At 52.8% G+C, this 17,626-nt stretch overlaps 1 protein-coding gene across 9 annotated transcripts in view; it reads left to right on the forward strand.

Moving 5' to 3' along the window:
- The window catches only part of phc2a (polyhomeotic homolog 2a (Drosophila)), a 199,285-nt gene that overhangs the window by 78,848 nt on the left and 102,811 nt on the right, over positions 1–17,626 (forward strand). For all 9 annotated transcript variants that reach the window (XM_052039333.1, XM_052039327.1, XM_052039335.1 and 6 more), the window contains one exon: positions 12,340–12,525. In XM_052039333.1, coding sequence (XP_051895293.1) covers positions 12,421–12,525 — 105 coding nt within the window. In that variant the 5' untranslated portion in view covers positions 12,340–12,420. The remainder of the gene's footprint in view (positions 1–12,339; positions 12,526–17,626) is intronic.

Raw genomic sequence — 17,626 nt, forward strand, 5'->3', positions numbered from 1 at the left:
CTTTCAGCCCATGAGTCTGTGATGACCGTCAACACCTGCTTACACTAATGCTACGTTAATCATTTTTTCTAGTGCTCCCCATATTCTCATCAGCCCCCCACCACCGCCCCCCCCAACTCCTGCAGACTCTCCCATTCACCCACGCACTAGGGCCAATTTACTGTGGCCAACTAATCTACCAATCCTCGCGTCTTTCGGGTGTGGGGGAAACTGGAGCACCTGGGGAAATGCGGTCACAGGGAGAACATGCAAGCCCCACACAGACAGTGCCTGAGGCCACAACCAAACCTGGGTCACAGCAACTGTCAGACAGCGTATCTACTGGCTGCACCACTTCTTCCCAAGGTGAAAGGGCCACAGTGCATCTTTAATGCTGGGAACATGTAATGATTCTCCTCGGAGAGGAGAGTATCTGATGTGCCTGCTTCCGAAGAATCTCACAGCCAGACGCTCTGCAGCAAGTACTTAAGGTTTCAACATGTGTATCAGTTAAACATTCTGCTTAGCAAGTAAACCACTATCTCTTTGAATATATCGGCTGTCTCAATAGATCTGTGAAGACATCAGTCTTATCCCTGTACACTTAAAAAGATAAAATGCCACTGAGCATCTGTTTACGATGTAAACTCTTGCATTGCAAACAGACTCGAGTTTGGACCTGGAGGTACCTCTGATCTGACTAACTTTCCAGAAAACACCCCTCCACACTACCCTATCTTCTCTAACCGAGCCAGATTTGGATCCATTTAATCAACTCGCTGTGGGATCGCATGTGACTGGATCGCTGGAGAGAGGACCAGGGGTCAGGGGAGGTGGGTCATGGTGGGGGAGAGTGGGGAGTGGGGGGTGGTGGTGGTATATGTGGTGGGGGAGAGTGGGGGGGTGGTGGTGGTATATGTGGTGGGAAGAGCAGGGAATGGGGGGGGATTGTGGTGGGGGGAGAGCTGTGGCAGACCTAGTATGACCACTATGAGGTTGCAGGCCGGACCTCCCATCTCTGGGCCGTGGCTCATGAGGACTGAACCGGATCCTAGGACGTCATTAAGGATCAGGAGCAGGAGAAGAGGAGCAAAGGCCAGTGTGTGACACCCTGTCTGCGGACACCTGTACTGGAGGCACACAGTGCCTGCAACCCTATCCCAGATGGACTGACCTGACCTCCAGTTACCCCTCCGGAGACTTGGGCAAGGATCTGTCCTCTGTGTAATTTCCCCGATTTCCATTGTTTGGATCATGCCTTTTTCTACAAGTTCATCTTTCTATAGCACCTTTCCTATCAGCGCTCTACAGCCAATGAAAAGCTTTAGAATTGCAGGCACTGCTGTGATAGAGAAAACATGAAAGCCATTTTGTGCACAGCAAGCTCCCACAGAGTGAGCGGCACCAACGAGATCGCCTGTTTCAGTGATGTCAGTTGATTCAGATCAGTTTATTGACACACACACACCAGGGTGCAATGAAATTCCCTGCTCACGTGAAGCTCACAGAGTGAACCATGTACGTGGTAATAAACGCAGCAATGAGCACAAAACAGCAGACAGATGCAGACTGTCATGCGGTCTGAGGTAGTGCAGAATGAAATGCTGAAGTGACAATAACAGAATAACCGAGAGAGGGAGAGTTCAGAGTCTGGGAACGTGGCAGCCCCACCAGGAAGGGGGTGTGAGAGAGGTGACTGGTTCAGGAGTCTGACAGCAGTGGGGGAGAAGCTGTTCCTGAGTCTGGACGTTTGGGCTTTTGAGCTCCTGTATCTTCTCCCAGAAGGTAGAAGAGAGAAAAGGAACAGGCAGGGTGATAGGCATCCCTGACGACACTGTCAGCCTTCCTGAAGCAGTGCACGATGAGGATGGACTGGCTGGGAGGAGGTGACGAGGCTGTGACGGACTGGGCAGTGTTTACCCCTCTCCGCAGGTTCCGTCAGTCCAGAGTGGAGCAGTTGCCTTCCCAGGGTTGAGATGCAACCCTTCAACTTGTAGAGTAAATACTGGCCCTTTACGTGAGCAGCAGGGACCTTGCTTGAACACCTCAGGTACACCTGACAGTCACGGGTACACCCGATGACCACAGAAACACCCAACGGTCACGGGTAACCTGACGGTCACGGGTACACCCGATGATCACAGAAACACCCAACGGTCACGGGTAACCTGACGGTCACGGGTACACCTGACAATCACAGAAACGTGCAACGGTCACGGGTACACCTGACGGTCACAGAAACACTCGATCACAGGTACACCTGATGGTCATGGGTACACCCGACGATCACAGGAACAGCCGACAGTCACAGGTACACCTGATGGTCACGGGAACACCCGACGATTGCGGGTAGACATGACGGTCACGGGTATACGACACCTTTGATGAGCAAGGGTTGGGGAAATGGCTCAGTTTGAATTTGAAATCTGCTTTTACTGACATTTCTAAAAAAAAACCACCAAATTTGTATTTTTGTTTTGAGCTTGTGGGGCTGTGGAGGACTGGAACATCTCCAGGTCTGAAGAAAGCTACAAAATTTACGGCAGTGTCTGAGCTTCAGAAGCAGTGAGTGCCCAGCTGCTTTCATGTCCTGGGCCGGCAGTGAAGCAGTTTTTGTGATTTACATTTTTGATGCCGTGGCCCAGTCTGCCTTTAATTGTACTTATAACGTGAAGAGCTGGATGAAGTAATTTCCTTTGCTGGGCGGGAGTTGCCGGGGGCTGTGTGCGCCGCAGATGCTGGTGTTTTGACTGCTCTGTGGTGTGGGGCCGGACTCCAGAGTCAGCTTTCTACAGACCAGTTCTGTGCTAACACACTTTGTCCAAGTTAATGGGAAGCAAATGTGAGGCACCTTAAACTGCCAAAAGGCACCGTCTTTTGGCAATTTAAAAACACTTATCCACTTCCGAGGTATTTGTGGGTCTAAGGCAATGCGTTGCAGGGTGGTTGGACTGCACTGGGGACTGTAGAGTGACAAGGCCTTTCTCTCTCTCTGCAATCCCAAACCGGTCACTCCAACCCAACTGGTGCAGGTCCAGGGAGAGCTGGGCGATCTCACCGCAGTTGAAACCGCTGAGAAAAGCCTGCCGCTCGCTTCCAGTGCAGTGGGATCTGGAGGTCTTGCACAGCTGGGGTAGGTGCAGTGTCGGACATTCGGCGCTGTGGAGACCTTGGGTGCTTGCTGCCTTCTCGGGTGGTCCCACGATCCAGGGGTGGGTGAGGATGTCATTTTTTCCAGGTGACAGAGGATGTTCTTGGGATGTTTCTGGGAACCTATCACAGGATCGTAGAGTATGGGAACAGGCCATTCGGCCCAACTCATCCATGCTGACCAGTGAGCACCTTTCCGTATTAATCCCATCTCCCAGCACTTGGTTCATTCTATTCCTAGCGATTCAGGTGCTTGCCTGGACACTCCTTAATGCTGTCAGTGACCCAGATTCAACCATTCCCTCCAGCAGTGCATTGCAGGTACTCGCCACTCTCTGGGTGAAGAAGGTCCTCCTCAGATCCCCTCTTGAATCTTAACCTATGGTTTTATCCTCCTGACAATGTCCCACCGTCTCTGAGCTCGGAGTGGCCTCCCTGCGTCTGAGCTGAGAGTTGCCTCCCTGTCTCTGAGCTGGTGTTGGGTGTGTGAGCTCAGGCCCTGTCCACCAGAGCTGATGCCTGGAGCCTGGGGGTGTTGGCCTGGCTGAGGGTGCTGGAGTTGGCCCCTTTACCCTGTGATCTGTCGGACTTTGTGAGGGCAGCGTTGGTGATGTCTCCAGTGCTTTGAGGTCCCTGCTGTTAGGTGTTACTGTTTGCAAAGTGTCCAGAGGATGAGCACCGTGAGCTTGGTGCCAGGGATTGAGGGGCAGTGCCTCATCTCCAGACTTCTCTCAAATGTCCATTGGACAGGAACTGGCCTCGTGGTGGCAGCCAAGTCCATGTGAGTTTCTGCTGGCAGTCTGGTGTGGAGTGACCCACCCCTCCCCATCACCACTGGCCCAGATCATCACAGGGGCATCTCCAAACATGAAAGGATGTCAGAAGCCTTTGGAACAGCCATTTTACCATTCCCATAACCCCATCTTAAATACTTCCCAAAGTACGTCCTGCCACTTGGACTCTTGAATACACGGAATTGGCTGCTGGACGTCACTGTGGATCCGTTGGTCACCAGCGGCTGCTCCGTGTGGGTCGAGAGCACTGGAGCTGCACCATGATGCAGGTTCAGGGAGAAGCTTTGACCAAGCAGCCCGTGTCCATGATCGGTGGAGGTAACAGTCCAACGACAGCGAGTGTGGTAAACCCGTCCACCCTACTGTCTGAGCGCTGTCTGAGATCAGGGCAAAATACTTACCATCTCAGAGAAGAATTGTGGCAAAACCTTCTGCTGGCAAACCCCGACTCTGGAATTTCAACCCTGAACCCCTGCACTATTGTCTCCTTTAAATTCCTCTGTAAAATCCACCTCATTGGCCAAGTTCTGGGGCACCTGCCTAAGTGACTCAGTTCCCCTGGAGTTTTGGATTAAAGATATCGTCAGGTGATACCCCACCAAACTGATGCTCTAAATCTGGGGTGGGTGGTACCACAGTCTCCATGGTGTTATCTGTCGGATAAGATGTTAAACTGAGACTGCTCTCGGGGTACACGAGGGCTCCCACAACGTTATTCTGAAGAAGAACATGGGAGTTCTCACCGGTGTCCTGGCCAATAGAACACAGAACAGTACAGCGCAGGAACAGGCCCTTCGGCCCACCATGTCTGTGCCGATCATGATGCCAATCCAAATTTAATCCCATCTGCCTGCACATGATCCATATCCTTCTGTTCTCTGCCCGTTCATGTGTCTGTCTAAATGTTGTTTAAACGTTGCTATTGAATCTGCTTCCACCACCTCCCCTGGAGGCTGTTCTACACACCCACCGCTCTCTGTGTAAACAAAAACTTCATATGTCTCCTTTAAACTTCCCCCTCTCATCTTAAAGAGTATTTGACTATTCTACTCTGGGGAGAAGAGAGTCTGCCCTATCTACATCTCATAACTTTATAAATTGCCATCATGTCTCCCCTCAGCCTCCAGCACTCCGGAGAAAACAACCCAAGTTTATCCAATCTCTCCTTATAACTAATATCTCCAATCCCAGCAACATCCCGATGAACATCTTCTGCACCCTCTCCAAAGCCTCCACACCTTTCCTGTAATGGGGCAACCAGGACTGCACACAGTGCTCCAAATGTGGCCTGACCAAAGTTTTATACAGCTGCAACATGACTTCCCGACTTTTATACTCAACACCTTGACTGAAGGCAAGCAACACGTACACCTTCTTTACAACCCCACCAAGGGACATCAGGGGCAGCTTCTTCATGCAAACAGTGGTACATATTTGGAACGAGCTACCAAGAATAGTGGTTGAGGCGGGCACATCAGCAACATTTAAAAGCCATCTAGATAAGTCCATGGATAGGAGAGGTTTAGAGGGCTATGGGCCAAACACAGGCAGATGGGACTAGTTCGCTGGGCAACACAGTCAGTATGGACAAGTTGGGCCGAAGGGCTTGTTTCCGTGCTGTATGACTTCACTTGTGTTTCCACTTTCAGGGAATAAGGAACTTGCACCCTAAGGTCCCTCTGTGCATCGTACTTGACTTTCAACCAGTATCACTAAAAACAGATAACCCAATAATTATTTTCTGTGGGAACTTCCGATGTGCATTTTGGTTCTGTGTTTCCAGTGTGACTTTGGATGAACTGAAGTTGTCAAAGGTGCTGTCCGAATAGAAGTTTTCTTTCTTTAAAATAGTCACTTCACAGAAGTTTATCAAACAAAAGTCTGCACTGTGTGTCCTCCCTCTTGCTTTAAGACACTTCTGCTCACCGTGTCTGTGGGAGCTACTAGACAAGGTGACCAGAAGTGTCTCACAGCAGGAGGGACGAGGAGTGATTCAGGGAGGGAGGATGGATGAAGCCACAGCTGCCGGGGTTGGAGTTGGTTTATTATTGTCACATGTACCGAGGGATGGTGAAAAACTTTTCTTACATACCGTTCATACAGATCAATTCATTACACAGTGCAGTGAGGTAGTACAGGGTAAAACAATAACCGAATGCAGAATAAAGTGCTATGGTTACAGAGAAAGTGCAGTGCAGGTAGACAATAAGGTGCAAGGTCATAACGAGGTAGATTGTGAGGTTAAGAGTCCATTTTATACTAGGGAACAGTTCAATAGACTTATAACAGTGGGATAGAAGCTGTCCTTGAGCCTGGTGGTACGTGCTTTCAGGCTTTTGTATCCTCTGCCCTATGGGAGGGGGGAGAGGAGAGAATGTCCGGGGTGGTTGGGGTCCTTGATAACATTGGCTGCTTCACTGAGGCAGCGAGAAGTGTAGACAGAGTCCATGGAGGGGAGGCTGGTTTCCGTGATGTGTTGAGCTGTGTCCACAACTCTCTGCGGTGTCTTGTCATCACGGGCGACTAAATTTGGGGGCGACAGAAAGACCTGGAGGGCAGAGATTTCAGCAGGCTGTGAGTAGTTGGAGATGTGGAGGGCAGAGGGGGTAACTGTGGGGCAGGGTGACGGGTGAGCGGTGGGACACAGGGCAGCAGAGTTGTGGACGACCTCAAGTTTACGGAGAGGAGAATGAAAGAAGCAGATCGAGGAGGTGATAGAACAACCACAGAGGTAGAGGTGGGGACGGAGTCTGTCAGAGGGGTCACCGACTGTGCCTCTGTCTTTTGAGTTCAGAAGGTGGAACTTTCCACGCTCCTGGTGTGGGAGTGGGGTGAGCAGTCAACGACTACCATTGGGTAGACTTTAGAAGGATGCAAGAGGACCTCACTTAAACATAAAATCCTGATGGGGCCGGACCGATCAGTTGTGGGAAAGATGTTCCCGATGGTGAGAACCATTGGCGATAGTGATTGATGCCAGGATCAGGGGGCACGTTCCATGGATACAAGGTCACCATTCAGGAGTCAGACGAGGAGAAACTTCTCCCAGTGCGTGGAGAACCTGCGGAATTCTCCTCTGTCCCCAGAGGAAGCAGTTGAGGCCAAGTCGTTAAACAGATTCAAGGACACATTAGGTTTTATACAAGGAGATCGATGCTACTGAGGAGGATCTGGAACAGTGGACTGATTAGCTGTGATCAGTTTGAATGGCAGAACAGGTTTGAAGGGCCGAGTGGCCTCCTGCTCCCAGTTTCCCTGTTTATCATCCATCCCCAAATGCCCCTGAAGTGGGGACGCTGAGGGTCAGGAGTCACAAGTAGGCCAGAGAAGGAAGAATGGCAGATCTTCTCTGACGAAGGACATCAGTGAACCAGATGGAATTTCTTAGACAATCTGGTAGTTTTGTGATTACTGTTAATATTTCTGATTCCAGGTTCATTTAATTACTTGAATTTAAATTTCCCAGCTGTCATGGTGGGGTTTGAACATCTGGTTCTTTGAATACTGGTCCAGTAAATTACCCACCAGCAGACGAAGTGAACATTACCTGCGTACAATGTGCGTTGTGGAGGCTGGTCTGGGAGCCAACCGGCCGAGTTAACTGGGGACTAAGTCGTGAGTGGGCAGTCTGATGTTGAGGGAATCGAGGGGTATGGGGTCAGTGCAGGAAGATGGTGCTGAGGTAAAGGATCAGCTGTTATTGAATGGTGACACTGGAACTAGGGTCCAAGTGGCCTACTGCTGCTTCTGTGTCCGGTGTCCTGCCTTCACTGTGGTGTGGTAGGTTCAAGTTTATTGTCACGGGCAGACATACCAGGGTATAAATGCCATGAAAATGAGCTTCTGGCAGCAGCAACTCAGTGCGTTACAGACATGACCGACATAAATTACATCAACTTGCCTGCATAGGCCGAGGCGTTGAGTATACGAGTTGGGACGTCACACTGCGGCTGAACAAAGCACTGGTCAGGCCACACTTGGAGTATTTTGTTTAGTTGTGGTCACCACACTATGGGAAGGAGTGGGTAGTGATAGAGGGGGTGCAGAAGAGATTCTTCAGGATGCTGCCTGGAATGCAGGGCTGTGGTTATAAGGAGAGGGTGGGTTTGTTCTCACTGGAGCTCAGGAGGCTGAGGGGTGACCTTATCGGGGTTTATAACATTATGAGGGACATAGGGTAGATGGTCGGTGTTTTTTCCCAGGGTAGGGGAGTCTAAAACTAGAGGGCACAGGTTTAAGGTGAGAGGGAGAAATTTAAAGGAATCTGAGGGGTGGTGGGTATCTGGAACGAGCTGCCAGAGGAAGTGGTTGAAGCAGATACAGTCACAACATTTAAAAGGCATGTGGACAGGGAGCTGGACAGGGAAGGCAGAGGGCGATACGGGCCCAGTGCAGGCCAGTGGGTTAGTGCAGATAGGATCAGGGTCCTAGCAGGCGAGGTGGGTCGAGGGCTGTTCCTGTGCTGCATGACTCTGTACTCGATAGCAAGAGCTGTACTGTGTTTGACGCCGGGTTCGGCCACTTGCTGTAACATCTCCTGTGGCCGGTTTTGTTCACTGGGTATCCTTGAGATGTTATTCGATGTAGAAGATGAGGTCTAACTGATGTTGAGGTTTGTTCTGAGTGTTGGGGGGGGTGGGGGGTCTCAGGAAGAACGGGTGGGAAGGACTGATCTCACCCTCCCCCGCCCCCGTGCAAATCATTCAAAGCCCAGGGGCAGGGGTTGAAGCCGGGACAGAGATGAGAAGTCTCTTCCATCAGAGTTGGCTGCAGCTTTGGAATTGTCCACCCGGGAGCCCTCTCACCTTCTTGGAGTCAAGAGATGAAGGATTGGAGGGAAAAGGAGGACCTTTTCCTTCGCCCAGAGCTCTCTGCTGGGAGGTGGGGGAGGCAGGAACCCTCAGCACAGTTGTGTACTTGGAGTCATACAGCACGGAAACAGGCCCTTTGGCCCAACTCGTCCATGCCCATCTAACCTAGTTTCATTTACCGTGTTTGGCCCATCTCCCTTTAAACTTTTCCCATCCATGGAGCTGTCCAAATGTCTTTTAAATGTTGTTATTGTACCTGCCTCACCCACTTCCCCTGGCAGCTTGTTCCGTACACTGGCCACCGTCTGTGTGAAGAAGCTGCTCTTCACACCCCCTTTTAAATCTTGTCCTGATGCAGGTTTCAACAACCCGAAACTTCGACAGTTCCTTTCCCCCCCACAGACGCTGCTCAACCCGCTGAGCTCCTCCAGCAGATTGTGGGTTGCTCCAGATTCCAGTATCTGCAGTCCCTGGTGTTCCCCTTTTTATATCTTAACCCTCTCACTTTAAACTGATTCCCTTGAGGAACCGTAAGCTGCAGGGCTTGGAGATTGGGGGAAGGGGAGAGGTCAGTGTAACCGTAGACCCCACACGCGTTCCTGCCAAATTGTCTGCATTTGGTGAGTGTGGAACGTTAATTAAAACCAGTCGTCCTCGTGTGGTTATACCTTCAACAGGCAGGGCCCTGGAATTAGCTGAAGAGAAATGTTTGATTCTTCCTCAGTTATAAACGGGACCATTTGGAAAATCTCTCCTTTGCAACCGAAACCCTGTCAGTATCAAAGACACAATTGAGAAGCTGTGTGAGATCTCCTTGGAACTGACGTTTTAAGTTAACAGTTAAGAATAGAAAAAATTAATTCAAGTTCCAAATGAGTTTATGAGTTCAGTGTGTTTGTCCCGGGGGCTGTGTGAGTGCCAGTGACAAGCACCAGTGCAGAGACGTCTCCTACCCCGACACAGACGCCTGACACTTCAGAGGTCTGAATGCTGGAACCAAGGCTGATGGAATAGTGCATTACAGAGGGAGTGCCACACAGTCAGGGCTTCAACAGCCCCTTGTGCTGCTTACGGATCGAGCAGGGAGTTCCCCGGCACTCTAACACACTTCCATCCTGACCACAGCGACTGCACTTCAAGCAGCTCATCGGCTTAGGGGGTTCTGGGACATCCGGAGGGGATCAGATCCCGTGGGGTCGTTAGCCACCCTTCCTTTCACACTCTGTGTCTCTCCTCAGTTACCCCTTCCCCCACCATTCCCTCCCTCCCTCCCTCCCCCTCCCTCCCTCCCTCTCCCTCCCTCTCTCCCTCCCCCCCTCACTCCCTCCCTCCCTCCCCCTCTCTCTCTCTCCCTCCCTCTCTCTCTCTCTCCTTCCCTCTCTCTCTCTCTCCTCCCCTCTCCCTCCCTCCCTCTCTCCCTCTCTCCCTCCCTCCCTCTCTCTCTCCCTCTCTCTCTCTATATTTAAGCCAATCCCAGCACGCCCAAGTCACAGTTACACAATGTCAGCTCCCTCACCATGGCTGAACGTGGCATAGAGGTGCCCACCTGCCCCTGCTGCCCACCAGGAGACAGGAGCAGTGGCCCCGAGGTCTGTCAGAGAGCAGTGTGAGGGAGCAGAGCGTTACAGAGAGTATCACAGCTCGCACTTTCTGTACTCCCAACTTCTCAGGAGTATTTCATTGGCTGCGAACAGTCTGGAGTTGGTTCTAAGTGGGATGGGAAAGGAGCTATAGAAAGGCACTTCCCATTCTGCAGGCAATAAAGGAGGGAGGGGTGGGTGTGCTGGGGGTTCTAGACCCCGTGGGGATCCCGACTCTCTGCCTCGGGATGTGGCCCGTGTCCCCTGCAGGCAGTGATAAAGTTTGTCACCTCTTGTCCCCGTTGGTGAGAGTGACCGGTCAGAACCAGGGGCTGGTGTTGGGGGAGTTGTTACCTCACCGTGTGCTTGGACATCGGGGATCGTCCAATCCAATGAGTGGGCCGTGGTTGGCACCAGCTGAGGTTTCCCGGACCCCTCCCCACCCACTGGACCCCTCTTGACCCCCACCTTCCCTGGCAACCTGTTGGAGTGTTCAAAGCCTTGCTGGGCCAGAGAGGAGTTAATGCCACTTGTGACCAATGTCCTTGGTTGAACCGATCCCACTGTTCACGGCTCCTTGGGAGACATCCCACAGGTTGGGGGGGCCAAACGCTCACCGATCTCCAGCCCCTGGCTCGAGGGGGTGTCTCCAGCTGCAGCTGCCATGGGTGGCGTGTCCAGTGTGTGTGGGAGGCTCAAGGAAACACTTAAAAAAAGCTTTGAAAGGAAAAGATATTAAAACTGAAGCCAATCCCCTGCTCCCCAAAGTGCTGGTGAGAATCCGATGGGCAACTTAAAAAAATTCTGCCTCGGATGGCTTTGCAAATGAAGTAAATCAACTTTTTCTTAAGTTAGAAATATATTGAGGGAACTTTTTGGGGTAAGGTGGAGGAGATTTGGGAGGGTGGATCTGAGGGGGACCTTCCTCACCCGGACAGCGGTGAGTACCTGGAACACACTGCCAGAGAGGGTGGGGAAGGCAGAGTCACCGACAGCAGTTAGGAAGTGTCAAGATCAGCCCTGACTCACCCGGGCAAAGTGCAGGATGATGGGGTTAATACACATGGGTGCCCACTGGTCAGTGTAGAGGAGATGGGCCAATTGGCCTGTTTCCATGTTGTAGGATCTACGAAGCTGGGGCTGACCCCGGTCGGATCCGGGGGATTCCCATTGCTCATGGGGACAGGAACAGAGGAGGGTAGCTGGGTGCAGGGACCCAGCTGTGGGAGGGGCAGCAGAGATCAGGCAGGGCACAGAGTGTGGCTGCTCCATGCAGTTCCACTGCCACCTTGTGTCCATCACCAGCACTGCAGCCGCTCCCATCTGTGCAAAGTCAGAGAGATACAGCACAGAAACAGGCTCTTCGGCCCATCGAGTGCATGCTGACCATCAAGTGCCCATTTACGTTGATCCTACCCCAATCCATTTTATGCTCCCCACATTCCCCTCACTCACACACCGGGGGCAATTGATAGGGTTTCAGCCCGAAACGTCGACACAGATGCTACTCGACCTGGGAGACCCTCCAGCAGATTTTTGTTGCAGCCAATTTACCCACCGACCCGCACGTCTCTGGGACATGGGGGGAATCCGGAGCTCCTGGGGGAATCCCCTGCGGCCACAGGGAGAATGTGCAAACTCCACACAGACAGCACCGGGGTTCAGGATCGAACCAGGGTCTCTGGGGCTGGGAGGCAGCAGCACTACCTGCAGCACCGCTGCCCCCCCCCCCCCCCCCCCCGCCCCCACACGGTTCTGTGGTTACATCTAGGATGTTCTGTGCCCAATGCAGCACGAGGTCTGTGTTGATGCACAGCACAATCCCATGGAGGGTTGTGTGACAAGGCCCTGGGGTTGGGTGTGGGGGCTGGTTCCACAGGCGGTCTCTGAGCTGGGGGGGGGGGGGGCGGTGTCTCCAGTGCCGGATGGCCTGTGGAGCGCGGAGGGACAGGAACACAACCCATCCCCACCCTGATCGATCGCTTGGGGGCTGGTCCTTTGCTGAACCCTCTTGTCTGGTTCCAGGTGTAACGTGTAGACTGGGAGCGTCGGGGTGGTCCACGGAGAGCGGGTGGTCCGTGGAGAGTGAGCCGTCCCTGAGCCACGATGGAGAGTGACCAGACCACCAGCAGCAGCGGCAGCACCGGTGCCCGGCAACAGGTGCCGCAGATATCGGTGTACAGCGGGCTGCCCGACCGGCAGACCGTGCAGGTAATGGGTCCGCACTGGGGACGAGGGGTCCACGCTGGGACTGGGGGTACACACCGGTTGCTTTAGGGGTCTGCAGAGCCTGACGGGAGGGGGAGGGGAGCTCTGATGCACCGGGCTGGAGCCTCTTTTAGTGCTGAGACTGGGGGAGGGTCACCCCTCACCCCTCGGGACAGGTGTAGGGGCCGGAGGGGGTTACAGAGACAGGGAGGGGTGTCGGGGTGGGCGGTTTATAGAATTAAAGGTTTCAGGAGGGATTTGGATCCGACCTTGATCGTCTGAAGGGGTGGGTTCCGTTTCTGAGACGTGAACTCATAGTTGGCTCATTGGTAGGAAGCGGAGGGTGATGGTGGACAGGTGGTTCTCAGACCGGGGTCCGGTGTCCCGTGGTGTCCCACAGGAGCTGGTGCCAGATGTTTGTCATTTATATAAACGATTTGGATGTCAATGTGCAAGACATGATTGGTAAGTTTGCAGATGATACTAAAATAGGGGGTGTTGCAGATAATGTAGAAGGTTATGAAAAGTGACAGGGGATCCTGATCAGGTGGGGATGTGGGCTTAGGATTGGCAAATGGCTTTCAATCCAGATAAATGTGAAGTTCTGCATTTTGGGAGCTCAAACCGGGGTAGGATTTATACAGTGAATGGTGGGGCCCTGGGGAGTGTTATGGAACAGAGGGACCTGGGAGTACAAGTGCATAGTTTGCTGAAAGTGGCGTCACATGTAGACAGGGTGGTGAAGAAGGTGTTTGGTACGCTGGCCTTCCTCAGTCAGGGCATTGAGTACAGGAGTTGGGAAGTTGTGATGCAGTTATATAAGATGCTGGTGAGGCCTCACTTGGAGCACTGTGCACAGTTTTTGTCGCCCTGTTGTAGGAACGATGTTATTAAACTAGAAAGAGGGCAGAAAGATACACCAGGATGTTGCCTGGACTTGGGGGCCTGAGTTATAAGGAGAGGTTGTGTAGACTAGGACTTTATTCCCTGGAACGTAGGAGATTGAGGGGTGACTGATAGAGGTGTATAAGATCATGAGGGGCATAGACAGGGTGAAAGCACACAGTCTTTTTCCCAGGGAGGGGGAGCTAAAAACAAGAGGGCAGAGGTTTAAGATCAGAGGCGAGAGATTTAAAAGGGACATCAGGGGCAGCTTCTTCACACAAAGGGTGGTGCGTATTTGGAATGAGCTGCCAGAAATAGTGGTCGAGGCGGGCACATCAGCAATGTTTAAAAGCCATCTGGATAAGTCCATGGATAGGAGAGGTTTAGAGGGCTATGGGCCAAACTCAGGCAGATGGGACCAGCTCGCTGGGCAACACAGTCAGCATGGATGAGTTGGGCCGAAGGGCCTGTTTCCGTGCTGTAAGACTCTAAGTGCAAAGCATTGCATTTTGGGAAGTCAAACCAGGGTAGGACTTTCACAGTGAACGTTCGGGCCCTGGGGTGCAGTAGAACAGAGGGACCTAGAGGTACAGGTACACGGTTCCCTGAAAGCAGCGTGACAGGTAGACAGGGTGGTGAAGGCAGCATTTGGCACACTGGCCTTCATCAGTCAGGGCACTGAGCGCAGGAGTTGGGAGGTTATGTTGCAGTTGTCCAGAACGTTGGTGAGGTCACATCTGGAGCACTGTGTGCAGTTCTGGTCACCACACTGCAGGAGGGATGTCATTAAGCTGGAGAGGGTGCAGAAAGGATTCACAAGGGTGTTGCCGGGACTCAAAGGACTAAGTTGTAGGGAGAGGCTGGGCAGGTTGGGACATTATTCCTTGGAGTGTGGGAGACTGAGAGGTGACCTTATAGAGGGGTATAAAATCATAACGGACACCGGGTTGGGGAATCAAGAACTAGAGGGTGCAGGTTTAAGGTGGGAGAGGAGAGATTTGATAGGAACCTGAGGAGCAACTTTTTCCACACACAGTGATACGTTTATGGAACGAGTTGCCAACAGAAGTGGTTGAGGCAGGTACAACAACAACTTTTTAAGGACATTTGGACAGGTACATGGATAGGAAAGGTTCAGAGGGATCTGGGCCAAATGCAGGCAAATAGGACTATTTTAGATGGGCATCTTGGTTGGCATGGACCAGTTGGGCCAAAGGGCCTGTTTCTGTGACTCCAGGTGACATGCACACGGCCTTTACACTTATCCAGCATGAGATTCCTCCCAAAGTTATTTTGCTGAAGTTTGATTAATCCAGTGATGTGGTTTGTACAGCTCCTGCCTCACAGCTCCAGAGACCCAGGTTCGATTCTGACCTCAGGCGCTGTCTGTGTGGAGTTTGCACGCTCTCCCTGTGACTGTGTGGGTTTCCCCCGGGGGCTCCTGTTTCTTCCCGCACGCCCACGACTTGCGGGTCAGTGGGTTAACTGGCTGCTGTAGACTGCCCCCGGTGTGTGGGTGAGGGGATGAGAGGGAGAGAGGTGCAGAGGTACTGGGAAGTAAGGAGACAGGGCGGTGTGACTGATGGGATTGCTTCCCCGCAAACCAGCATGGACTGGGTGTGCAGAATGGCCTTCTGTGTCGTTCGGCTGGATGTGGTGCCTGGGGCTGCACTGCCTTGTTCTGTCAGCAGGTGGTGATGTCGCCACAGGAGCCACTGCACCGACCGGTCTGTGATTCACCCTCACTGTCGGGCACAGATCAGTTTCCTGTCATCCACACTGGGGTGCAATGGTTCCTCGTTCCTGTGAAGCGCTCAGAGTGAACTGTGTACGTCGTAGTAATAAATACAGCGACGCACAAAACAGCAGACAGGTGCAGAGACTGTCGTGCGGTCTGAGGTAGTGCAGAACGAAATGCTGAAGTGACAATAACGGAATAAGCGAGAGAGGGAGAGTTCAGAGTCCGGGAGCGTGGCAGCCCCACGGGAAGGGGGTGTGAGAGAGGTGATGGTTCAGGAGTCTGACAGCAGTGGGGGAGAAGCTGTTCCTGAGTCTGGACGTCTGGGCTTTCGAGCTCCTGTATCTTCTCCCAGAAGGTAGAAGAGAGAAAAGGGAATGACCAGGGTGACAGGTAGCCCTGACGACACTGTCAGCCTTCCTGAAGCAGCACATGGTGAGGATGGACGGGGTGGAAGGAGGTGACGAGGCTGTGACAGACGGGCAGTGTTTACAGCTCTCCGCAGGTTCCGTTGGTCCAGAGCGGTGGCCATACCAGACCGTTTGTGTGACCCCAGGATGCAGAGCAGGGGGATGATCCCCCCACATCCCCGACCTCCCCCACCCTCTGCTCCCCACCCCACCACCCCTCTCATCCTCGCTCTGCCTCCTGTCGGAGAAACAACCTGAACTACAGCTGCTGGAATCTGAAACAGTGGGGGAAGAACTCAGCCAGTCGGGCAGCATCTGTGGGGGAGAGCAACCAGTCAACGACATGGGTCGGTCCCTTCGACCCCTCCCTGTGAGAGAGAGCTCCAGGCCCCCTCCTCTGGGCGAGTGCAGTGGGGAGGGGGTCTCCCCTCCTGGGTGTATCTGGAACCAGGGGCCACGTTCACAGAACACTGGGGCACCTACTTCAGACACAGAGGAGGGGGGATTTGTAGAGTCATACAGCATGCAACAGGCCCTTCGGCCCATCTGGTCCATGCCAACCAAGATTCCCATCTAAGCTGGTCCCATTTGCCTGTGTTTGGCCCATATCCCTCCAAACCTTTCCTACCCTTGTACCTGCCCGATCCCAGCGAGCGTTCTCACGATCCCAGGCACTGACTGGGCCTCACATGTTTGGAGACCAGGGGAGTTTAGGAAGCCAGGATAGGCAGATACATTAGGGACACTTAAGAGACTCTTAGATAGGCACATGAATGACAGAGAAATGGGGGGCTATGTGGGAGAGAAGGGTTAGATAGATCTTAGAGCAGGATAAAATGTCAGCACAACATTGTGGGCCGAAGGGCCTGTACTGTGCTGTAGTGTTTTATGTTCTAGTGTGTTGGCCCCATGTGACTGCTTACTGCACAAGTCCTGAACAGTCCGATTTATTGTTCATTTACATTCTGAGTATAATTAGCTTCACTTTGTCCTGTGTCAGAATTGTTTGTTGCTGTGAGTTTGTCAGTAATTAATTCATTATGGGAGCTGCATTTTAGCTCTGTTTTCAGAATTTCTGTGTCTGAGAGTAACTGTCATTCAAATTTAGAGCATATTCTGGCTTCTGCCCTCTTCCTTTCCAGTCCTGATGAAGGGTCTTGGCCCGAAACAGTGACTGTTCATTTCCCTCCATGGATGCTGCCTGACCTGCTGAGTTCCTCCAACACTTTGTGTGTTGCTCCAGATTCCAGCATCTGCGGAATCTCTTGTGTCTAAGAAGTGGGAGAAATGCTCTTGAGCAGGAGACCGGCAGAATGTGTGCTGCGGAGGGACCGGGCTGACTGGGGCTCCAAGTGGGGCCGGCTTTGAGCTGTCTACGTGGTTGGGAGCAGCTGGAGCGGGTTCAGGGGTTCCAATTAAACCCCCAACCCGCGCTGTCGCAGAGGTGTCTGTGGGCGCACTCCCCAGACGTGACACAGTCTGACTGGACGTCTGTCATTGGCTGTCACAGCACGGAAACAGGCCCTTCGGCCCTACTTGTCCATGCTGATCCCATCTGCACGTGTACCCGTCTAACTCCCTCCTGCCCGTGTACTGATCCAAATGGTCGTGGGGGGGGGGGGTGGAGGGGACCATGAGACACGCTTCCTGAGGGGTTTCAGCTCAGTCACACGTACTGCCCCCAGGTCTGCTCCCCTCTCCCTGCCTCACTCCCCTCTCCCTGCCTCACTCCCCTCTGCGTCTCTCTCTCCCCCTCTCCCTCCCTCCTTCCCTCCCTCCCTCCCTCCCTCCCTCCACTCCCCACCCCCACCCCAACCTCCCTTCTCTCCCCCCCGCACTCACACAAGGACGAGAGTGTCTGCCAAGTGGATATAGATAAGGTTATTGATCTGTCAGTGGAAGGCAGCTGTGGGGAAGTGGTGATCGGGGAGAAATGCAGAAGTGGAGTTGAGGGCTGGATTGTGTCCGATGGGAGAGGCTGGACGGTGATTGTGTGAAGGTCCGATCGATCGATCGATCGTGGAAGCAACACAAGTTCAGATGAATCAGAAGCAGGTTTATTATCACTGAC

The sequence above is a fragment of the Pristis pectinata genome, chromosome 26, assembly GCF_009764475.1.
Source record: "Pristis pectinata isolate sPriPec2 chromosome 26, sPriPec2.1.pri, whole genome shotgun sequence".
Lineage (NCBI taxonomy): Eukaryota > Metazoa > Chordata > Chondrichthyes > Rhinopristiformes > Pristidae > Pristis > Pristis pectinata.